General features: G+C 55.8%; 1 protein-coding gene across 6 annotated transcripts in view; it reads right to left on the bottom strand.

The window, feature by feature from the left end:
- The window catches only part of PISD (phosphatidylserine decarboxylase), a 57,324-nt gene that overhangs the window by 2,552 nt on the left and 31,174 nt on the right, over positions 1-23,598 (bottom strand). For 2 of the 6 annotated variants that reach the window (XM_043979949.1, XM_043979948.1), the window contains exons 2-7: positions 8,299-8,699; positions 5,646-5,811; positions 3,113-3,349; positions 2,648-2,840; positions 1,002-1,148; positions 589-749 (exon numbers count right to left, since the gene is read on the bottom strand). In XM_043979949.1, the coding sequence (XP_043835884.1) occupies positions 589-749; positions 1,002-1,148; positions 2,648-2,840; positions 3,113-3,349; positions 5,646-5,811; positions 8,299-8,492 (1,098 nt within the window). In that variant the 5' untranslated portion in view covers positions 8,493-8,699. Of the gene's footprint in view, positions 1-588; positions 750-1,001; positions 1,149-2,647; positions 2,841-3,112; positions 3,350-5,645; positions 5,812-8,298; positions 8,700-13,739; positions 14,111-23,598 lie in introns of those variants that run through there. The other 4 variants (XM_043979947.1, XM_043979953.1, XM_043979950.1 and 1 more) reach the window with 4 other exon arrangements.

Below are 23,598 nucleotides of genomic sequence, written 5' to 3'. Positions count from 1 at the left end.
CACTGGGGTGAGCCTCCCCCCGACAAGCTTACACCTGTGAAGTTGGCTTTTTTACCCGAGGGTCCTCCTCCCCGCTGGTGCTCTCAGTATGGAGATGTTTGGGGATCTGAACTTGATTCTGTGCTACGCCCTCCAGCCTGGCTGGGTGGGCATGGAGTAGCTCCCTGCCCCCCCCCATCCTCATCAGCTTGTGCCCAGAGCAGTGCCAGAACCCTCCCTGCCTCTGGGCTCTCCCCTCTCCGTCGGTCCTTCACCCAATGGCTCCCAAGACAAAGCTTCCTAAAGCCCAACCCTTGGCATGGTGGTTGCCTCCTGCATCGATGACAAAGTACAGGTCCCTGTCTGGCATTTACACTTCATCCCAGCCTGGAGCCGACCTCTCTTTCCCCTTCACACACACTATTCTGTTGGTACGTCAGTGAGCATTAGGACAAAGGCCCCGATGCTCCCAGGGAGACGACAGGCGAGGTCTGGCTGGTGGTGAGGCACTACCCACCCTGCGGGGTCCGAGGGGACTGTGGAACTGCCCCAGGCTCTGGTATCAAGCAGGTGTTTCCTAAGATCTCCTTCCTCACTGGATTCACTTACCCTATCAAAGTAGATGCGGATGGAGCCCACATTGGTGGCACCCACGGCCGTGAGGGAGAAGAAGCCGTGCTTCCAGTCCCCAGTTAGGACAACCCTCTCATTGTGGCAGAAGAGTTCCTTGATCCAGCGGGCAACGCCAGGATTCACTGACATCAGGGAGCCTGCATGGGCGAGAGAGGGAGGGTTGGTGCCAACGCGTGGGGTTTCTGACAGTCTAAGTAGAGTGTTGGACTCAATGCTCCTTTGAAGGGGGCCGCCCCCCACAAGAGACACAGCCGGGGTACAGCCTGGCCCTGACAGCGCCCCCACCCCCTGGGCTCAAGCCTTGGCCCATGTGCGGCTGGTGAGCCCCCCCCCCAACAGGCCAGCACTGACTGTCCAGATGGGCAGCCTCGGAGCAGAGCACAGCCCACCTGGGAAATGCCGCCTGTGGGCCACCCTCCAGTCAGTGGGCGAGTGGAAGCAGTGGTAGTCGCCAGGGGCCAGGTAGATGACACAATGATAGAGCTCATTGCCCTCCGTGGTCACCAGCTGGTTCTGGAAGGAGTTGGCGGCGGTGGCTGCGTAAGGAAGGAAGGATGGCAGAGTGTCAGGCCCCTGCCCTGGCCACTCCCGAAGGCTGGCCTGTGTCTGGGAATCCCAGGGCCGGCCAGCTGCGATGTGGGCTGGGGCCGGGCAGGGAAAGGGCCTTCAGAGGGTCCGTGTAGACGGTGATGGACTCGGGCCCAGAAGAAACCTTGGGCCCAGGCCTGCCTTGCACTCTTCGAGCTGGGCGACTGAGTGAGTGAGGCACCCCTCTGAGCTCTGTACGTGAAGAACAGTAGCTGTGGCCCCGCATCTGTCCACAGTGTAGCAGATGCTGCCAGGGGAGCCCATCTGAAAGTGTTTGCTTGCCTCCTAATGCATGCCCACCCTGGAGGGGACCAGGTCAGCCCCTGGGCAGTGACTGGCCTCTAGAGCCCATATGAACTAACACTCCTGGAGCTGAAGCTGCCCCAGAAAGCAAACCTAGGCCCAAAGCCCCAAGCTGTGCCCTGAGCCAGGGCTTTGCCCACTCAAGACACCGGATGCCCCTTAATTTACCCTTGGTGGCCAAGCCTGGAGTCAGGAAGCCCTGAGTTCAAATCCAGCCTCAGAGACTTCCTAGCTCTTTGACCCTGGGCGAGTCACTTCACTGTTTGCCTCAGTTTTCTCATCTATAAAATGAGCTAAGAAGGAAATGGCAACCCCCTCCAGTATCTCTGCCAAGAAAACCCCCAATGGGGTAAAAAAAAGTCAGACATGACTGAGAAACAACTGAACAACTCCAGGAGGGAGTGGATAGAGGACCCCCCCCACACACAGAGTGGGAGACTGAGGTAGCAAGGTGCCCTCCCCAAATCAGCGTCAGCATTTGATGCTAAATGGGTCCCTTCTCCCTGTTACCCTATCAACTTTTCCTAGCACACAGTAGGTGCTTAATGCCAGCCGGCTCCCAACACAGGCTGAGCAGTCGGGGACGAGACTTAAATGGGCACCCAGCTGGGAGCTCCCATAGTCAGCCCAGGGTAGGGGTGGAGGGTGGTCTTCTTGGGCTCATGCACAGGTGGGGAGGAGCAAGGAGGACCCCCTCCCCAATCTCTGGTGGCTCCTCTAGGGAGCCAATGACATCATGATGGCAAAAGGCTTGCACCACCCGGTCTGCACTACACAACGGGCGACGAAGCAAGTCCCTCCGTTTTCTCATCTGCAAAACGGGGCTCGTGTGGTACTACCTCATAATAATGACGACCACAGCCAGCAGTTCTATCTCAACTGACCCAACAATTCTGGGAGTAGGTGCTATTAACATCCCCATGTTACAGCCGAGGAAGCTGACGCAGACAGGTGAAGTGATGCGCCTGGGGTCACCCAGCTGTGGAGTATGAGGATGGATTTGAACTCGGGTCTTCCTGACTCCAGGCCTGGCGCTCTGCAGAGCTGAGCAGCACGCACAGGGACAGATGAATTCTTGGTGTGCCCCATGTCCTAGTCCTCCCTGCCTTGCCTTGGGGCCGCGCCACCCCACGGGCTGACTCACCCTGGCTGCTACCATTGCCGCCGTTGCCCTCGCCGCTACCATTGCCGTTCCTGTTCCTGCTGAAGGGCAGGTCATCTGCGGGGGCTCGCGGGCCCAGGAAGGACTCCAGGGAGTAGGTGACCCCCTTCACCTGCTCCACCTCACAGTTCTGCACTTGGCCGAAGTTGAGGATCTTTCCGTCAGACGGGCTGATCTGGATGACAGGGGAGGAGCCAGCTCCGTGACCCTGGATGGCTTTGACCTTAAGCCTCTCTCGCCCTCCCCCTTTCCCCCCAAGCCTGCTTCTGAACAGATTTCTAAAGAGAAGCCGAGGCATTCCCAGAGCGCTGCCGAGCAGGGCAGGTGATGAAGTCCTCAGGGGGAGCCTAACAAGGCAGTGGTGAGAGCCCTGGGCTCAAATGGGGGCTTTCTGTGTGGCCTCCGTTTCTCCCTCTGCAGATTTCTGGGGACCCATGAAAGGCTCACCACACTGTGCAGGCCACACACGGGCCGGGCCTGCGGTTTCAGCTTGCGGCTGAAGAACTCGCTCAGGTTCCTGTAGTGGTCGAGGTCCTCCACGGCAGCCTCCTTCATATTCACCCCAAAGGTCCAGATGTAAAGGCTGTACACGGGCTTCCGGAGCCAGGTCGGCAGCTCCACCTGGTTCAGCCGCCCCCAGGCCCGGGACAGCAGCCGTGTGGGCACAGACTTGTACAGGGCAACCTGCAACCACGCCAGCGGGCGGCAGGTTAGCTGCGAGAGGCTGGCACAGCGCCTGGGCCCCACTCCCCCCGGACTTCTCAGTCTGACATTCCCACAAGCCCTGCAATCAGCAGGGGGCCTGGCCGCCTAGCAGCCTTCTGGCCCCTGGTCTGGAGCCTCCTCCCACCCCAAGTTTTGTGATGTGGATAATGAGTGCCCCTCTCCACTGCCTCAGGAAAGAAGAGCCGCACCCCTCGGGGTTTCGAGGTTTGCGGGTTACCAGCAGGACATGTCAGGGGGAGAAGGGGAAGATGAAGAGGTAGCTTAGCAACCTCCTTCCCACCGCCCCCCAGCAGGGCTGAGGTCAAGGTTCAGGCCGAGTTCTCCAGCCCAGTAATGCCTCAGTTTCCTCCTGTGTTGTCTGAGACCTTTCCCCCACCCCGGAGGGGAACAGGAAGAGGCCCGAGGTCTCGGCACCTGGAGCTACAACAATCTAGGGTCTACTCACCCCTGCCCTGGCCCTGGAGAGACAAACAAGCAGGAGCCGAACGCAGGGTCCTTCTGGTGAGAGGGGCTCTGGGGCCCACCCAGCCAGCCTGGCTCCTGGGCACTGGGGTCTGAGCCCCCTGGGGCGGCAGCAGTGGCTGCGGGGGGGCCTCCCACAGGCTGGGCCCCCTACAGACAGCTCTGCCTCAGACGCCTGTGCTCTGCATTGTTCTAACTTGGCTGTCACTGGATCAGATCCCAAAGGCCTCCAAACAATTCGAGTCTAACTTTAAACACTCCAAAGAGGCCTGGAGTGGGTGGGGGGTCCCATATATATATATATATATATATATATATATATATATATATATATATATATATATTTACTGAGGCAATTGGGGTTAAGTGACTTGCCCAGGGTCACACAGCTAGTAAGTGTTAAGTGTCTGAGGCTGGATTTGAACTCAGGTAGTCCTGACTCCAGGGCCAGTGCTCTATCCACTGTGCCACCTAGCTGCCCGGCATCTTCTATTCTAACAGAAAATGACATGCCAGGTAAGCCCCTCACCCCCACCCCACCCAGCCTTGATGCATGTTGGAAATGTGTGGTCAGTGTACCAGCCTCCCCATCTGCTAATGCCATCTGTAGCCAGAAACCCCTGCTCCTGGCCAAAGTGGCTTTTCCCTCTGGGTCTGTGCCTGCTCACGTCTGAGGGGGAAGGGCCTGGTCTGGATGCTGGCTCCTAGCCACCCTCTGGACCTGTCCACCTCAGTGAGGGGAAGGACCTGTCCCCCAACTCCTGGCACTGGCGCTCACCTCACCCACTGGACTAGCACGTCTGCCAAGGGTGGCGTGCCCAAGAGCACCAAGGAAGAAAAACTAAGATGCTGGGCACCAGTGTGAAAGAGTATTTTGTCTCGAGTTGTCTAGCAGGCCCTGACATCCTGGGGGGAGGTCGTAGGCTGGCTCCAGGCTCTGGGGGGCCAGGGGCGGGGCAGGGAGATGGGCACCTCAGGCAGACCATGAAGGGAGGTGCCATGACTGAGGGGGATAAGATGTGGGGAGTCAGGCTCTATGTGGCCGGACAGGGCCTGATGCAGGGAGGGAAGTGTTCAGGCCTTGCAGGGAAGGAAAAGAAGCTGGCTCGGGGGGTGCCAGTGTCAGGTCACCTCACGGAGACCCAATGCCTGAGAACCTTTCCCTTCTACTTGTACCATGGACTCATTGTGGGAGGAGGGGCAGAGCCCGGCCCAGAGCGTCCACAGACTATGGGCCTCCTCCCTTGCCTGCTGAAGGATTCTGGGGGCTGGCCCCCCTCTCTCCTGGGCAGAAATGGAAACCCCATTTCACTGTGAGAAGGCCATCACCCCCCCACAGAGGTAAGGAGGGTGGGCAGGGAGGTAGGGCTCCTGAGACTGTGGAGGAAGCAGGGGGAGGAACAGGAAGAGGGTCTGGTCCTTCTCGTGCCAGGCCATGCTCTGCCCCAGGGGGAGCGGGAGCTGTCACCCAGGCCTCCACATGCTGGTACCAGGGCTGGGCCAGGGCACCTCTTCATCTTTCCTCACCCGCCCCTGCACCATCTGCTTCTGTAGACTGGCTCTTACTAGCTTATACACATACAGAATCTGAGTGGTGGGGACGTGAGAACACGGGACCACACCCACAAGGACACACGTGTACACACATGGACCCACACGCTCGCTCCCACACAGTCCGGGTGCCCACCTACTCAGTGCACACCAAAGCTGCACTCTCCCTAGGAGCCCTGTGTCTTGGGCCGACTCCAGCCAGAACCAGGGTCCCCCAGCCGCCACCTGCGCCCACACTTACCCTGCTCACGGGCCTCCATCCTACTCTGCTCAGAGGCTTAAGGGCACCGAAAGGCAGAAGGTAATAGAGGATTGTGAGAGGCCAGGAGCGGAGTTTCAGAGCAGGCCTAGACATGCAGCTGAGCTGGCCCAACCTTCGCCTCAGGGCCAGCTGGGGGAATTGCAACCTGTGGGATCACATACATGGATGTCAATGCCAGTGCCCTGCACACCTCCTGCCTGGCCGATCTACGCCTACCCTGGCTCTAGCCTGGTGGCCCCGGGCATGGCCTGCACCAGCTCAGATCTGGGCAGAATCTGCCACCGAGCCTGACACCCAAGAACACAGGATGGTGAGAGGAAAAGAGGAAGTTACCACTGAGATCTGACCCTCAGCAAGTCCCTCCCGCTTCCAGCCTGGCCGGCCGGCTCTTCTGCACAGGATGCTCTGCCTCTACTAGCTCCTAGACCCTGACAGATGCCCCTGCGCTGGTTATGATGGTGGAGTGGCAGCCAGGAAGCAGCAGAGCTGTTCTCTGCCCCGGGCCCTCCTGGCAGCCACGGGCTGGGCTCAGCCCTGGAGGACCCCAGAGGGCCAGACCTCACGTCTCAGGTTCAAATCCTGCCTCAGCCACGTGAGCCCATGGCCCTCTCAGTTTCCTCATCTATAAATGAGTGGCGTAGCCTTGGCTGCCTCCTAGGTCCCTTGCCCTCGTACAGCCCCAGGACCCCAGATGCATTTCTAGTTCAGAGAACGGCCACACAGATGGGAGGCCACTCTGCCAGTCCCCTACGCTCTCGGGACTCAGTTTCCTTCACTGTAGAATGAGGGGATCTGGCTAAAGGGACAGTCCCGGGGCCCCCTTTAGGTCTCTCCTGCTTGGGCCTGCCTGCCCGCCTGCTCTTCTCACAGAGATCTCAGTAAGAGGCAGGCCTGAGCTTCTCCTCTGGAAAACAGCTGTGAGCTAGCTCATCACCATCCAGTCAGTAAGGCCTGCACATATTTGCCCCATCAAAGCTTCTGGCAAATGAAGCCAGCAGCCCCCCCGCCCCGCCCCCCATTTAGCAAGGACAGCTCCCTAAGCACAAAGCAGGGGGTATCCAGCAGCTCCCTCCCACCAGCCCCAGCCCCAGGCCCCCTTCTCCTAGACGGGAAAGGGCTGCTCCACCAGCACATGGTGGCAAGTCCAGCCTTTCGGCTACAATCCTGGGGCCCGTCAGCTGAGGGCAGCCCTCGCTGGGTCTTCTCCCTGGGTATCTGATGGTATCCCTAAGTCCTCCAGCTCCTATGCATGCCTTCCCAAGGCCCAGCCCGCCACAGAGGGATCTGGGAGTCAGATGGATAGGGAGAGGCAGTGTCCCGGAGAAGCCAGAGGACCTGCCGCCCGGGTGACCCCAAGCCAGCCACTCCTTCCCATCCTGGGGCCTTCGTTTCCTCATCTATTAAAACTGAGGAAGCTGCATTCGGGGGCTCTGGAGGTCACTTCCTGTCTGGAGCTATCATCTCCAACACCCCGTCTAAGACCCTGGGTGGCAGTTTCCTCTCTGGGCCTCACTTTCCGAACCTGTAAGAGGAGAGAGCCTCCTCTGACATCTCACCCAATCTGAACCAGCGCTGGCATCTCTTCCAGCTCTAGACACGGCCCCTGCCAGCCTTGGCGACAGGGTCTGCAGGGGCCTAGCTCTGGGCTTTCTTCCCACCCCCTCCCCAAACAGGTCCCAGCATCCCCAGCAGCCAGGTCATGCCACAAGTGTAGGAGAGGCCGGGGATGAAGGGCCAGCCAGCACAAAGCAAGCAGGCAGAAGCTGTCCTTTCAGGACTGAAGTCTGGCCACCCGAGTGACCCTTACTGGGGAGGTGTGGACGAGTCATCCCTCTGAGCTCCAGAGTCTCAAATAAGCAATAAGCCAGGGAGATTAAGGCTGGCCTGGTGTCTTGTGGGCCCACAGGGCCGTGGCAAGCTTTCCAATGCCCTCCCGCAACTAAGCCAGGGTGGGGGAACTGGCCTGGCGTGAGGAGGCCCTTCCGGAGGCCGAGCCGTCCCTCTGTTTGCTCATCTATCAGCTAAGAGGCACTGGACTCCATAAACCCGCTCAGCTCTAGGGTTTTAAGTGAACCCCAAGGAGGCGCAGCTTTTGCTTCCTCTGGTGTGTGCCTGAGGGGGGCAATTTGGGGATGGGAAGGAAAAGGTTGGGGGCTGACTGAACTGTCAGAGGAAGGCTGCTCCTCCCCAAGAGGCACAGGGAGGCAGAGCCCTGGAGGGGCCGGCCGGCAGGCAGCTGGACTAACAAGCCCGCCAGCACTCCCCCCTCCCTCCTCCCCTCTCGCTGCAGAGGACAATGGACCAATCCCCGCAGTACAGTGCAGTGCTGCATCCCGGCTGCCTGCTGTAAACCCCTTCTTGCCAACATCTCCACCCTCCGAGGAAGGGGCCGAAGGGGCTCGTTCTTCCCCGTTCCGTTCTCGGCTCCTTTCCCAGGGCAGGGGGGTGGGGAGGGGGAACAGGGAAGGGGCCTTTTGCTGGCTCCAGACAAAGCCCCCTTTGGAGTGCAGCAGTAGCCACCACAGGAGCTCTCAGGGTAATCAGGCCAAAGGAAGGGCCTCTGGGCTGCCGTGGAATCTGCGTCCTTGCCCCCCTTCCCTCTCGCTCCCCATGCACAATCACTAGACGGTACCTGAACCGGGCTCTCCTACTGGGTGTGCCCCCGTCCAAGCCCGGCGGGCCGGGCCCCTCCAGCCGTGGGGGCTGCTGCTCCCCAGCCCAGCTGCTGCCGTTTCCCGCACGCGGCCTCCGGACATGAATTTTAACTTTGTGGAGGTTGTAGCAAGAGGGAGGAGGGTTAGACAAAGCTTTAGAGCATCTCACCATTTCCCCTTGTGAAGGTCTGCTCCTTGCAAGGTGTTTGACTGACACATCATCGGGGTTGAGGGTTTACGGCTCTCCCTCCTCGCCTTTGTTTTTTCTTCTCCCCTCCCCCAGCATGGGAGGGAGAACTCGATGTGGCTCCTAACGCCCCTGCTCCATTAGGTGGACGGTTCAGCTCCCCCTCTTGTAACTCGGCTGCAAGGGTCCCGGCTATTGCAAACAAACAGGCGCGGGGTAATGCATCCACCCCTCTGTGAGTCGGGAGGTTGCCCGCCACACACCGGCCAGCCCCATGCCCCTCCACCCCAGCAATTGCGGCCACTCGGCTGCCGCTGTGGCTGAAACTGCGGCCAGCTGGCCTCGGACAAGTCTCCCAGGAGCCAACCTGGGGAAGGCGAAAGGGAAGGGGGAGGGGAGGGCCACGGGAGGAGGGGGGAGGAGAGCGGTAATTCCATGCTCGGATTCTACACTGCAGCTAGAACTGCTCTGCAAGGCTGAGCAGCAGGATAGATGGGGGCCCTCCCACCGCCAGCCCCCACCCCAGGCAGGCCAGCCAGATCTCCCAGGTCTCACAAACGCATCTGAGGACAGGGATCCTGGAGAAGGGGACTAAGGTGGGGGTGGGTGGGTAAGAAGCGATTCTGCCTGGCTTCAGAAGGGGCAGTGAGGAGGCCTTCCCAAACCCCTGGAGCTGTCTAATGAGAGAATGAAAGCTCAGAAAGGTCGGAGGCTTCCTCCCAGCAGACAGACACTTGGTGGGGGTGCTGCAGACAAGAGTCCTTGGGGGGGGGGGGCGTGGTTTGAACCGGACATCTTCTAAGGTCCTAGCCTTTACTGCTCATACCTGAGTTCAAATCCAGCCTCAGACACTTCTTAGCTGTGTTACCCTGGAGAAGTCACTTGACCTGTACCTGCCTGCCTGCCCTGCCAGTTTCAAATGTAAAATGGGAACTGTAAGAGCACCTCCCCCGGGGTTGTATGAGGTACTCAGTGCAGTGCCAGCTACATAGCGAGTGCTTAAGAGCCTTTCTTCCTTCCCTCCCTCCCCCAGGACGATCCATGAAGACGTCATGGTGGCCCAAGAGCCAAGAAGCCCAAGAATTCGGGGCAAAGTCAGGTGGAGGCTCTTCCACCACAGGGAGGGAGGCCCCTCAGCACATGCCCCCTGGGCTGCAGCCGACTGTGTGGCTGGGGCAGGGAGGACACAAGTCCACGCCGCCCGTGACCAAGGTGGGTGAGGCCCTCTGAACTCAGTGTCCTCGGAGGCTTCCCCAGCCCTTTGCTCTAAGCCTGGTAGCTTACGGCTTATGGGAACCCCTCCCCTCTCCCCCACCCACCCCTTCACCCTTCTGGGGACGCTGTCACCTCCCTAATCCCAGGCACTGGGTCAGTGCCAGCCTTGGCCTTCCCTGCAAGGGGCCCCACTTCCTCTCCTTTGCCAAGATGGGAGTGGGGGGCCGATGGTGACGTGTAACCCCTCTCACCCCTCAGCCACTGGGCCCATTTCTACTTGGAAAATGGCTTCTGTGCCCCCAGCCTGCTCCCGGCCAGGAGGACAGGCCCTTTGCCTGGTGCCTCGCCTGCCTTTCCAGCGGGGCACAAGCCTCTGCAGCGGGGGTGGACGGCTCCTTGCGCCCATTCAGCTGCCCACACAGACGAGCGGATCGCTAGCCCTTCTTAACAGTCTCCCTTTGCGAGTATGTGTGAGGCCATTCAAGAAGGCATGAACTGGCACCTCAGTGACAACGATGGATTTCCGTGGTGCTCTGACAAGGGGGGGTGGCACAGAGAGCTGTGGGCGGCCTCCCTCTGCCTCCCCACATTCCAGCAGGAATAGTGCCCCCCCCCCCAGGAGAGGCCACCAGAGGCCGTCTCCGAAAGCTCCAAGGTGATGTTCTGGCCGCCCCTTCCAGATGCTGATCGAAGGCCTAGGACTGGGGAGAGGGAGCTGAATGGGGCCTGGAAGAGGCGCTACCAGACTCAACCGCAGGAGACCAGGTCTGTCCTACAACACCAGCTGTTCTTCCCAGGGAGAGGCTTCTCCCGGGAGGATCAGGTGGCACCTGCTAAGCAGGCACCATCCTACTGACCTCATTATACATCCCCGAGATGCAGCCAGTACGCCACCAGGCACAGGACGCACTGCCAGGCACACTGCCCAATACTTGATGCACCTCACTAGGAACTGGGGTCAGAAGGGAAGCGGGGAGGGACGCATACAGGAAAAGGGGCCTTCCCAGGGGCATGCGCACGCAATAGCCAACATTCCCTCCTGGCCTCCGTCACACTGCCAATCTCACAGCTTTTCACAGGGCTTAGAAGGCCAGTCTCGGATCTGACAACGTCTGCCCCTCCAAGATCCGCACCCCGGAGGGCATCATAGTAATGTGCCCATTTAGGCAGATGAGGAACTGAGGCCCACAGGATCAAGTGGCAAGTTGGGGCCTCACATGCAGACTTGCTGGGGCTGTGCCTTTTCCTAGAATCAGCTGCGGGGGCTCCCACCTTCAGAGCTTTATGTGTTGACTGAGACTGAGGGCTGGAATGCAATGGCGGGGCATGGGGTCGGGGATAGCGCCTGGTCTCCTTGGACCGGCCCCTCCAGCAGACCAGGAGAGGGGAAGCTACTGGCCCCTGGGGTCAGATAATTCCTCCTTCAGTCTCTGGGCAGCCTGGGATAGTCAGGCTGGATACTGCTGGGAGGGAGGGTGACATTCCCTAGCACCCCTGACTCAGAGCTCCTGGGAAGAAATCGAAGTGCGAGCTTCCCAGGGGAGATCCCAGCAGGACTTCTCTCCTAGCCAAACAGCTGACCTCCCGATGATCTGCCACCCAGTAAGCCTGTTTAATCACCTCCCTTCTCACTGCACCCAAAGGTCTCCTCTAGTGGGCTCAGGGGACATTAAGCCTGAGGGTTACAGGCCAGGATTAAACAGTCCCACAGGCTTTGAAGCAGGATGACAGGCTGAACGTTTTGAGCCCGCCTTGCTCCCAGCCCAAGGACAAGCCAGAAAGTTGGAGGTCTTGGCGTGCACCCACACGCTGGGCATCGAGACGAGTGGCAGCACCAGCAGCAGCCAGAGGCCCCCTGAAATCTCTCCATGGATCCCTCGGAGGGCAGGGCAGAGCAGGAGGGGATCCGGGGACCCCAAGCCAAGTGCTTCTGCCCAGAGACGCGTCCTCCTTCCTCTCAGCAGAGGGAAGAAACTGAGGAGCCACGGAGCCCAGCCGATACCTAAGCCCAAATCTGGTTCCCCACCTTCCAAGGCAGATAGTGTAGACCTGTAGGCAGCAGGTTTTCCCTGACAATGAGCTGAAATCCGCCCGGAATCACAGAAGCCAGTTGGAAGGGGCCTTATCAGCCAGAAGCCAGAGGAATCCCCACAGGAACTTCACCCACAAGTCCTGCCCCAGGGGCAGCCTTCAAAGCAGCCCAAAGCCAACCGTGTCCTCCCTAAGGCCTGTCTCCTCAGCTCCTTTATTCCCCACACCATTCACCATTCCCTGGTGACCTTCCTCAAAGGGCACACGCAGAAAAAAATGACACCCCCCCCCATCAGGAGCCTGGGTCATGTCCTGCACCCCCGTTCCCTGACCACAGGACGGGTATTAATGATGTCCTATCCACCTTGATCACCTCCCTTGGCCCCATCCAAGTGTCTGCTGGCTGTGCTCACAAACCAAACCCACCCTGCCTGGAGGGAGATGGGCCGCCACCAGGAAGTCACCAGCGACCCAAGTCAGGGCAGCTCAGGGGGCATGGTCCAAGGGCCTCTGCGGAGGTCGCTCCTAAGTGGATCAGCCTCCCAAAGAGGGGCACGCACTGGCAGGCTGGGGAAGCCATGGGTCCTATGGCCTGTGAGCCCTTGACCCGCAGTGCACACTGGCCCCTTTGGAAGTGGAACATTCCAACGGATGACCGGGAAAGGCCTGAGGGGGGCCAGTGAGAAAGAAGGAAGGGAGGAGGGGGTGGGGCTGCTGGGAGCAAGGAGATCCCAGGCAGGCCTGCATTTCTAAGCAGAGCCTCAGGGGAAATGTGGGCTCCCTGCGTGAGATCCAGCTCACTGGAGAGGTCCAGCAAAGCCCCCAACATGTCTACCTGAAAGCGGGGCTGAGCGTGATTTGGGAGAGCTGGAGGTGAAATGTGGCTAAAGCCCCCATGTGACTGCCCAAGCCTCCTGGGAAAGGCCGGCCAAAGGCTTTGTTCTTCCTCTCCCAGTCTGGCCTCCTCAAGAGAAAGCAAGAAGTGAAATGGGAAAAAGGGAAAGTTGCCCTGATGCTGCCAACGGGCTCAGCGGTGGGAGGAGGAGGCTGGGGCACACACTGCACATCACCGGAGCTCTCTGGGCTGAGACAGGAAACCTGGTGGAGGGAGAGCTGGGGCAGGGGCAAAGAGAGAAGCCGCAGAGTAACTAACTTTCCTTTGAAGTGAAGCAAAACCCTTCCCCTTGGGGCCAATCACTTTCAGAGCCCCAAAGAGAAGGAAGGTGGCAGGTGGGAGGTGGCAGTGACTGCTGGCCTTAGGAAGCACCTGATTACTGCCCAGGGCAGGAGGCAGGGAGGCCTTGAGATTGGGGTGCGCAACGGAAATGGTTCTGAAGAAAGATGAGAACAGCTTGCTGCGGTGTGCATGAGCGAGCAACAGCCGCGGGAGGGCAGCCAGGGGAGGCCGGGAGGCCTGGGTTCTCCCAGGGCTGTCTGCCCACCCTGCCCGGCCCGTCCGCCCACATCCCTGGACAGGTTCCTTAGTAAAAAGGGCCGGAGAAAAGCAGTGGCACCTCAGGGCACCCAGCGCTCCCCACAAGTCCTTCAGTGGGAGAGAGAGAAGGCCAGCAGGCCCCCTCCCCCACCTCGGCTGCTCCCGGTCCAGAAGCAGCCAGCCCCAGCCCTGGGGCAGTATATGGGGAGCTTCCGGAGGCCAGGGAGGAAGGGAAGGGAAGGGAGGGGAAGAAGGGAGGAGGGGAAGGCAGGGGAAGGCGGTCAGAGCTGGCCAGGACAGCCGGCATTTCAGCCAGGCCATGCTTGTCCCAGACTGGGCCGTGCTGTCTGCCCAGGGGCCAGGCAGGCAGGAGAGGCCCCCGGACTGCATCCCGGTGCCGGGCATCAGTCCCCACAGGCCCTGGTTCCTGGCCTCCCACCCCACCCCAGGGTTTCCTAGCCCCGCAAAGGCCACCCCGGTCTGAAGTGGACAAAGCTGCCTCCCCCTCCCCGCCAGGAGGCGGCCCCAGGCCCAGCCTGGCAGCTTCTCACTTTCAAAGGCCGGTCCAGGCTTCTGGGGCGGCAGCAGCGACAGCTCCACTGGTCCCTCTCCCAGCTCTGTCCAGGAGCAGCTGGGGCAGGCTCCGGGCTTTGTGGGAGAGAGCCCTCCCTCTGGTCCAGTCCCCCTCAGCTACCGGCTCAGGTTTCAGCCATTCAGGAGGAGGGTGGGGGCCCTTAGCGCTGCCCCACCAAAGAGCTGCCGGCTCTCCCCCACACCCAGCGGCACCTCTTTCCTCTTTAAGGGGAGGAGCCAAGGCCCAGGAAAACTGAAAGAAAGTGAGGAGGGGACTAAGCTCGTGATGTCATCTGACTTCCCCAGCCTCCTTCCTTCAGGCCACTTCCCAGGGCTGCAGCGCTCATGTCAGGGGCTTGGCGGGGCCCAGCTCCTCTCAGGCCCCAAACATCATAGAGAGAACCCGGGTGGCCTGAAATGGGCAGCCAGAAATGCTTAGAGGAATGGGGAAGGAGGGAGGGAGGGAAGGAAGGAAGGAAGGAGGGAGGGAGGGAGGGAGGAAGGAGGGAGGAAGGAGGGAGGGAGGGAGGGAGGGAAGGAAGGAAGGAAAGAAGGAGGGAGGGAGGGAGGGAGGGAAGGGAGGGAGGGAGGGAGGGAAGGAAGGAAGGAAGGAGGGAGGGAGGGAGGGAAGGAAAAAAGGAGGGAGGGAGGGAGGAAGGGAGGGAGGGAGGGAGGAAGGAGGGAGGGAGGGAAGGAAAAAAGGAGGGAGGGAGGGAGGGAAGGAGGGAGGGAGGGAAGGAAAAAAGGAGGGAGGGAGGGAGGGAAGGAAGGAAGGAGGGAGGGAGGGAAGGAGGGAAGGAAGGAAGGAGGGAGGAAGAGGCAAAAGGAAGGAAGGAGGGAAGGGAAGGGAAGGAAAGGGAGGGAGGGAGGGACAGATGCTGGGCTGGGGCTGGGGCCACCAACGAGAAGTCCAGATCCAAAGGTCAAATCTGGGTTCTTTGCTCCCTCAGCTACAAACCACCATCCTGGCAGGTCCTAGTCTACATGCAGGCCACCAAGAGTCATGGCACTGCCATTCAGTGCCACCAACCAGCATGCATGGTATCCCTGAAAGATGCTCTCCTCACAACAATCCATTTTATAGAAGAGAAACTGAGGGTTTCACAGTTAGTAGGGGCCCAAGCTAAAGCCAGAGGAACCTTCAAGCTTCTCTACTCTAAGCCCTTCATCTTCTAGATGAGGAAACGGACACAAAGACGTCACATGGGAAGTGAGCCCCCAGCTTAGCCAAGCCTTCACTCTTTACAGCAGCCCTATTGCGAGTCCAGGACCTCACAGAACCCTTCCTCCAGGGTCTAGCTCCTTGGCCCTGAGCAGGCTAACGGTCCAGTGGAAAGAACATCGAGGTGTATGGGGCTTCCTGAAAGAGGTGATACGCACTGGGGCACACACGAGGGCACCGGAGCCAAGAGAGGGAGATGCACATCAGTGACATGGGAGCTGAAGCCCCAAAATGGTATGGCACCTGCCTAAGGTCACACAGCCAGTTCGGTGTCTTTGAGATTCTAGGCCCACTGCTGTGTCCCCCATGTTCCCACTGCAGTGCAGAATTCATCCCCGTTGGTTGCCCTGGGGCAGCTGGGTGGCACAGTGGATAGAGCACTGGCCCTGGAGTCAGGAGGACTGGAGTTCAAATCTCACCTGACACTATCTGTGTGACCCTGGGCAAGTCACTTAACCCTGACCGCCTTAAACATCTGGGGCCATCTCTAGTTGTCCTAATATATATCTTGACACTGGACCCAAATGGTTCTGAAGGAGAGAGTGAGGCTGGTGACCCTGCACAGCCATCCCTCATTAAATGCAACTCAATGCAAGTCATGACAGCATCCTGACGTCACAGTCCTCTTCGAGAATGAAGGACAAACAACAACATGCCCCCCGCCAATGGGAAAGAAAAGCTGGAAAAATCTACTTTAATGGCTTCTTTTTACAGACGAAGAAACTGAGGCCCAGACACTGGGACTTGTCCAAACAACAACAGCAACAACTGGTGTTTCTATTGGCCTTTCAAGGCTGCAAAGCGTCTCCATTCAGCACCCTGGCCAGGGAGAGGGCACCACACCAGTATCATTCCCAGTCTACAAACAAGGAGACAGCAGCTCCTACAACTTAAACAGAAGTCACCCACGCTTCCTGATCTTTCTATCTTTCTACACTGCACAGTGTAAAATGGGACTCAGACCCACTTACTAGCTGAGTGATCCTGGGCCTCAGTTTCCTCCTCTGTAAAATGAGGGGCCTGGACGCCATCACCACTAAGGTCCCTTTGGGCTCTAAATCCATGGTCCTAAGGGATAGGAAAGAGGGTGTTATTGATCTAGGGACATCTCGGTCAAACGTGTCGGCCAGAAAGGCCCTTCTTGTCTCTATGGTTCTTTGGAGCTCTGACATTCCACACGGTGCAGTTAAATGGCTAAATGCCCTTCCAGTTCCAACATCGGCCGTTTCTATAATTTACTTGTTGGTATAAAACCTCTACAATCTCCGCATCTCTCTTCCATTTTTGCTTATGCTGTTTTCCCTCATGCAAAGTGTCATCCTTCTCTTGGTTGAGTTGTGAACATGCCCAGCCATTCTGGAAAATAATTTAGAACTAGGTCCAGAAACAGCCTCTGACCGAGCACTCTTGCTACTAGGCCCACCCCCTCGGAAGACGTACAGATGTACACAAATACTGATGGTAGCAAAGAACTGGAAACTGAGGGGATGCCCATCAGTTGGGGAATGGCTTAGGAATAGAATAGAATCCTACTGTAAGGTGAGAAATGAAAAAAGACTCAAGATCAGAGAAACCTGGGAAGATTTGTGTGACCTGATGTGAAGCAAAGAGAACAGAACTTGTAAAATAACACCAGCCAAGCAGCTTTGAAAGCCTCGAACTCTGATCAATGTAGTGACCAACCAAGATTCCTCTGAGGAGGCCCAGGGTCATCCTCTTCTCAGTTTTTGACCAAACAAGAGATAGAGTATATTATAAAATGCAAAATGGATGATTTTGATTATATTAAATTTAAAAAATTTTGTACAAACAGAAGCAATGCATCCAAAATTGGAAGGGAGGCAGAAAACTGGGAAACAATTTTTGAGGCCAGTGCTTCTGATAAAGGCCTCATCTCTAAAATATATAGGGAACTAAATCAAATTTATAAGAATCCAAGTCATTCCCCAATTGAGAAATGGTCAAAGGATATGAACAGGCAGTTTTCTGATGAAGAAACCAAAGCTATCTATTTCCATATGAAAAAATGCTCTAAATCTCTAATGATTAGAGAGATGCAAATTAAAACAACTCTGAGGTACCACCTGACACCTATCAGATTGGCTAAAATGACAAAAAAGGAAGATAATAAATGTTGGAGAGGCTGTGGGAAAATTGGAACACTAATGCATTGTTGGTGGAGCTGTGAGCTGATCCAACCATTCTGGAGAGCAATTTGGAATTATGCCCAAAGGGCAATAAAGCTGTGCATACCCTTTGACCCAGCAATTCCACTTTTAGGTCTTTTGCCCAAAGAAATCATGGAAGGGGGAAAGGGACCCACATGTACAAAAATATTTATAGCTGCTCTTTACGTGGTAGCAAGCAATTGGAAGTTGAGGGGGTGCCCATCGATTGGGGAATGGCTGGACAAGTTGTGGTATAGGAATACAATGGAATACTATTGTGCTGTAAGAAATGATGAGCAGGAAGAGTTCAGAGAAACCTGGAGGGTCTTACGTGAGCTGATGATGAGTGAGATGAGCAAAACCAGAAGAACATTGTACACAGTATCATCAACATTGAGTGTTGACCTACTGTGATGGACTATATTCTTCTCACCAATGCAATGGTACAGAAGAGTTCCAGGGAACTCATGATAGAAGAGGATCTCCAAATCCAAGAAAAAAAAAGAAAGAAAGAACTGTGGAGTATAGATGCTGATTGAACCATATTATTCCTTTTGTTTTGGGTGCTGTTGGTTTTTTTTTTTTTCTATTTTGAGGTTTTGCATCACTGCTCTGATTTTTTCTCTTGTAACAGGATTAATGCAGAAATAGGATTAATGTTATTATGTGTATATATATGTGTGTGTATATATCTATATGTATATGTATATGTATAGAGATATATAGATATAACCTATATCAGATTACCTGCTGTCTAGGGGAGGGGGGAGGGGGGGAAGGGAGGGAGAAAAATCTGAAATTGTAAAGCTTGTATAAACAAAAGTTGAGAACTATCTTTACATGTAACGGAAAAAATAAAATACCTTATACATTAAAAAAAAATTAAAAATTAAAAAAATTTTTAAAAAAATGGGGAGAAGAGGAGAGAAAAAATTAATGTGTATTCACTGAATATAAACAAAAAATGAAATCACACTAAAAATTAAAAATTATTAAAAATTAAATGAATGCCATGCTGTCCAAACCAAACTGTCCCAATCCTCTAAAAGGGCCTGTGCAAGTACCACTTCCTCCTCCAGGAAGTCTTCCTACACCACACTGCCTTCTTTTTTTTAATTCAATTTTATTTTTAGCTCTGAATTCTCTCCCTCCCCCACAATGAGAAAATAAAAAGAACAAAACTCATTACAAAAATGTAGAGTAAAGCAAATCAGATTCCTGCATTAGCTCTGCCTCAATCTGCCTCTCTTTCTGGAGGTGGGCAGCATGTCTCATCATTGGTCCTCTAGAACCAGAACCATCAAAGTTTCCAAGTCCGTCAGAGTTGATTCTCTTGACAATATTGTTATTGTATAAATTATTCTCCTGGTTCTGCTTGCTTCACTTTGCGTCAGTTCATACAAGTCTTTCTAGGGTTTTCTGAAACCATCCTCTCCATCACTTCTTACAGCACAATGTTGTTCCATCACACTCACACGCCACAGTCATTCCTCAACCGATGGTGTTAGTTTTCAATTCTTTGCTACCGTGAAAATAGCTGCTGTCATATTTGTGTACACATGGTTCTTTTCCCTCTTTCTTTGATCTCTTTGGAATATAGACCTAGTGGCGGTATAGCTGGATTAAAAGGACTAATCAACTAATTAATTAATTGATAATTCATTAAACAGTTTAATAGCTTTTTGGACTATACATAGTTATATGTTGTCATTCGATCGTTTTTCAATCATGTTTGACTCTTCTTGACCCCATTTGGGGTTTTCTTGGCAAAAACACTGGAGTTATTTGCCATTTCCTTCTCCAGCTCATTTTACAGATGAGGAAACTGAGGCAGACAGATGAAGCCACCCAGCTAGTAGGTGTCTGAGGCCAGATTTGAACTCAGGTCCTCCTGACTCCAGGGCCGGTGCTCTATCCACTGCGCCACCTAGCTGCCCCTGGAAATTGAATCTTCTTGACTCCAGGAATGGTGCTTCTGTGCACTATATGGCGCCACCTAGCTGTCACATATAGTTGTATATGTATATATCTATGTCTATGTGTATGTGTGTGTATCGTTCCCAATCTCTTCCTAGAATACCCACTGTCTTTTTCCTCCACTGAAGTCCTCAAGGCTTTATTTCCATTATACTCACTTGGCACTTTGGGGAGGTACCAGAGAATTCCTTTCTATGACTTGGGTCACTGAGTCTAACACTAATTTGACAGAAGAGGGAGTGAGCCACTGAAATGCTGCTGAATGGAACTCTAGGAGGCTCCACCAAGTAGCAGCCCAGAGAACTGCACAGAACAAAAGTCTTCCTAAGCAGACGGCTCAGAAGAAGCCTCCTTTGTCCTAAAGCCAAGGGGCCCCCGACGTGTGCTTCTGAACCGAATAGAGGGGGCTGGGGGCGTCTTTTACACGGGAAAATGGATCTCATCTGATCCTCCAGTGATGAGCTTGAAGCCCAAGAAGCGAATTCACTGCATCCCAGGACTTAAAGTCTGAAGGAAACTTGACAGTGAAACCAACACCTCCATGAAGTGAAGAAACCGAGGGCTAGATAGGAGGGGGACTGGGCTGGCAGAGTCCCACCTGCTGTCCCAAAGACCCTTTCCTACACCAGGCTTCCTTGTTGTAAAAAGTCACTCTGGTTCCTCCTCAAACCATTCACTCAACGAAGGTTTCACAGATTCACAGATTGTCAGAGCTCCAAGAGACCTCAAAGAGCCGTCTACTTACTGCCTCCTTTTACAGAGGCCCAGAGAGGAGAAGAGACTGGCTCACCGTCACACAGCAAGCAAGTGGCATATTTCTAACCAGAAAATGATGTCTGGACTATAAAGATGCTCTGAGGGCTGGACACTCTACTGGCTATTTCTTGGAAGTCAGTGATGTGAAATGCCCAGGGGATGCCATTCGGGATTGGGGGTGGGGGGGGATGGCTTTCTGAGGTCATGGTTCACACAGGCCTTGAGCTGTTAGAAGGAAGTATGAGGAAGCTTCTGATAGACTAAATTCTCAGGGTGGCTCTAGGAGAACCTCTAAGCTGTCCTCTGGCCCATAGGAGACAAGCCATCTTAGAATTCCTTTGAACCAAAAACTTAAGCCCCTCAACCATCTCTCAGTTTGCCCCAAATTCAAAATGGGGGAGGGGGGATATTTAGAGGATCACTGAAAAGCGAGTGATGAAAGGGACCAGAAAGATCATTTACAGAAGAAATTGGCCCAGTGCATTTAATGGAACCATCTGTAATTTCCAAAGGATGCCAATAAAATGTGACCAGCAAAAATTAGTTGTTTAACAGGGAAGATGGAACAGATGGAAAGAAAAAGAAGCTTAGGTCTCAGCCTCTTGCTGGGTACAAGAGTTTGCAGTGGCAGCTGAGAAAGGCAAAGCAGCCAAGATCAGGGAGTCCCCCACCAGCCGCCCCCTGCCGGCCCAATTCTGGGCATCGCCTGTTCTGCTAAGGGAAGGGGAATAAGGTGGCTCCTCCCCTGGCCAGGGCCAGCCCCTCCATGTGCTCAAGCACCATCTCCAGCAGACTGTCCCATCGCCCCCATTTCCTTATCTTCCACTTCTCTCTGTCTGCTGGCTCCTTTGCTCTTTCCTGCACACATGCCCAGGACTCCCTGTAGTGCTCATGGCACAGTGCATGGCATACAGCAAGTGCCACATAACTGTATTCCTTTCTGGAACTAAGCTCCTTCTTCTGGACTCTCCTCGGGCCAGCTTCTGGCCTCCCATGCTCTCTCTAGTGACCGGCGTCTTTCTTAGTCACCGACATCGCAGCCTCTCCAACCTCCTTGCCTTCCTCGACCTCCTCCTTGGCCCTCTCTTCCTCTAGGCTTCCAGGACACCCGTCACTCTCTCCCAGATGTCCTCATGCTTCTCTGACTGCTCCTTCTCAGTCGCCCTGCCTAGATGTTCACACAGGTTAGCCTGCTCCCCGTGGGTGCCCGATGTCGCCTCCCCTATCAAGAGAGTGAGTTCCTTGAGGGCAGGGACTCAGGGCTCAGGACAGTGCCTGGCACATAGCGGGCACTCAAGAAAAGCTTCCTGACCAAAGAATGAAAGCCACACACAGACTGGCTGAAAGGACTGGGAATGCTGAGCTTGGAGGAAAGGAGAACTGTGAGCTAAATGAGGGGCCATCACAGAGAGAAGAGTGAATGTGGCAAAGAAGTAAACTGAGGCAGGCTGTGCAGAAAGCCTTCTGAAGGGTCGGTGGCTTGTGGGCAGGGCCTGGAAGACCCCTTGTGATGGACCATCACCCAGGAGAGCTGCTTGGTCAGGGGTGGGCTTGGGCAAGGGCCTCTAAGATTCATTCCCACCTTCTGAGTAAACACAGATTGGGGGAAATGAGCAAATACCAAGTGTGGCTGCAAAAGGCCCGGGCATCGGGCATTGGGCATCAGAGTGAACTGAACACAGCTGCAGCATTGTGCCATTAATTAAGGACTTAATACACCGGGGAACACGCTAAATGAGCATCCTTGCTGAGCATGGAAATAGCAGCAGCTCTCATTTCCACAGCAAGCCGCACTTGGGATGTCTGATCCATGGTGAAGGATCATGCAGCTGGGGACACCATTAGCTCCACTGCAGAGATGAGCAGAGTCTCAGCCAGGTCTAGTGACTGGAGTCTGGACACCAGAGGCCTGCACCACTACCACCCACCCCTCCCCACATGGCTCCTGCCTTCAAGGGGCTCCCAGTCTAACAGAGGAGACAGCAGGCAAGCCCCGGGCAGAGACAGGGTATAGAGGCCTCGGAGGGCAGACACAAAGATGGATGATGGCTGGGCCAGGCTTCTTCTTCTTTTTTTTTTTTTGGCAGGGCAATGGGGGTTAAGTGACTTGCCCAGGGTCACACAGCTAGTAAGTGTCAAGTGTCTGAGGCTGGATTTGAACTCAGGAACTCCTGAATCTACGGCCGGTGCTTTATCTACTGCGCCACCTAGCCGCCCTGGGCCAGGCTTCTTGCAAGATGTGGCCGGGAGGCAGCAATGAGGAGAGCCAGGGAGCCAGGCATGAGAGCCAGCCCAGGGGCTGGTATGGCTGAGTGGCTGAGGAAGAATGTAATGAGGAAGGAGGGGGAGGAAAGCTGGGCCAGCAGCAAGGAGCCAGGCCCTGAAGGGCTCTGAATGCTGAACAGGGTTTCTCCATTTGGACCCCATTTCATAGAGGGCAAAGGGAGGAAAAGCAGCCAGCAAAGGAGGCAGAAGGGCTAAGGCCTTGGTCCCCTATGGGAGCTCCTGGCTCCTTGGCCAGGGTCAGAAAGGCCCATCCCCGAGTCTGCCTTATTGCCTGACACTAGAAAAGCCCTGGCCCTCTCGTGAGGATCAGGTTCTAGTCACCCCAAGTCAGCTCTCGAGCCAAGTTTCCCCAGGGAAAGCCCGTTACGTGCCTGTTATTGGGTTCGAAAGCGCTGTAGCACACTTGACCTGCATGCCGCTTTCAGCTGGGGCCCATATTGTCCCAGCGCCCCGACATGAACTGTTCCTCCCCTCCCCTTCGCCTACTCTGGGGCAAAGAATGACCCACTGAGCCCAGCTCCCAGATGGGCAGGCCACAAGGTAAGTAGGACGTCAGCCCTGGGACAGTGTGGATGGGACAGGCCCAGAGCACTCTTTGTACTCGCGCCCTTGCCGCCATACGGGCCTCTTCCACAGTCCTGCCAGGGTCGGCTCAGGGGCCACCTACGGTGCCAGGCTGCTGCTAGCCTCTTCCACACCAATCACCGTGAAGACACTTTTCAGGTGGCACGTGACTCTCCCCTAGAAGAATGGCGACAGCAAGCGTTTTCTGTTTGGTCTCTGGCCCACGGCGGGTGCCTACTGACGGCTGGGATAACGCCTTTGGCGACAGTCCCAGTATGCACTGGTCCCAGCGCATCCCCATCCTGCCGTGCCTCCCTAACCATGCTGTCCTAACATAGGCCTTGTTCCCTCCAGATGCCACCCTGGGCTGACAGACCCGGCTGCTCTTCCCTAGGTACCACTGTTCTTATTACATGCTGGCCACTGGGTCAGGTGCTGTGGACACAAGGACAGAAAAGAAGTTTATATTCTACTCGAAGACAAATAAGTCAATGGAAAATATGTGAAAATGTATGAAAAGTACTGAGTAATTTGTTGGGGGGAGGGGCGCCCTGGCAGCTGGCCAGCATCAGGCCAGGGCATGAGGAGCCTGGGAGAGGAGCGTGAGGGACAGCCTGTCCAAGGGCCCAGAGGCAGGGGACGGAAGGTCATGTCCAGGGAGCAGCCAGCAGGGCCATTTAAGCTGGAACATGGAGTGCGTGTGGGAAGAATGTGAACCCAGGCCGAAGGAGTGGCTGGACCACACTGTGAACAGCTCTGGATGCCACCAAAGTCTGGGTGTTCTCCTAGAGGCACCTGGGAGCCAGGGACATCTCTGCAGCAGTGGGGTGACACAGCTGGACTGGCACACTGGCAGCAGGGTGG

Source organism: Dromiciops gliroides, chromosome 1 (assembly GCF_019393635.1).
Source record: "Dromiciops gliroides isolate mDroGli1 chromosome 1, mDroGli1.pri, whole genome shotgun sequence".
Taxonomy (NCBI): Eukaryota; Metazoa; Chordata; class Mammalia; order Microbiotheria; family Microbiotheriidae; genus Dromiciops; species Dromiciops gliroides.
The sequence above is the reverse complement of the archived record's forward strand: the minus strand, read 5'-3'. Positions and strand labels throughout refer to the sequence as shown.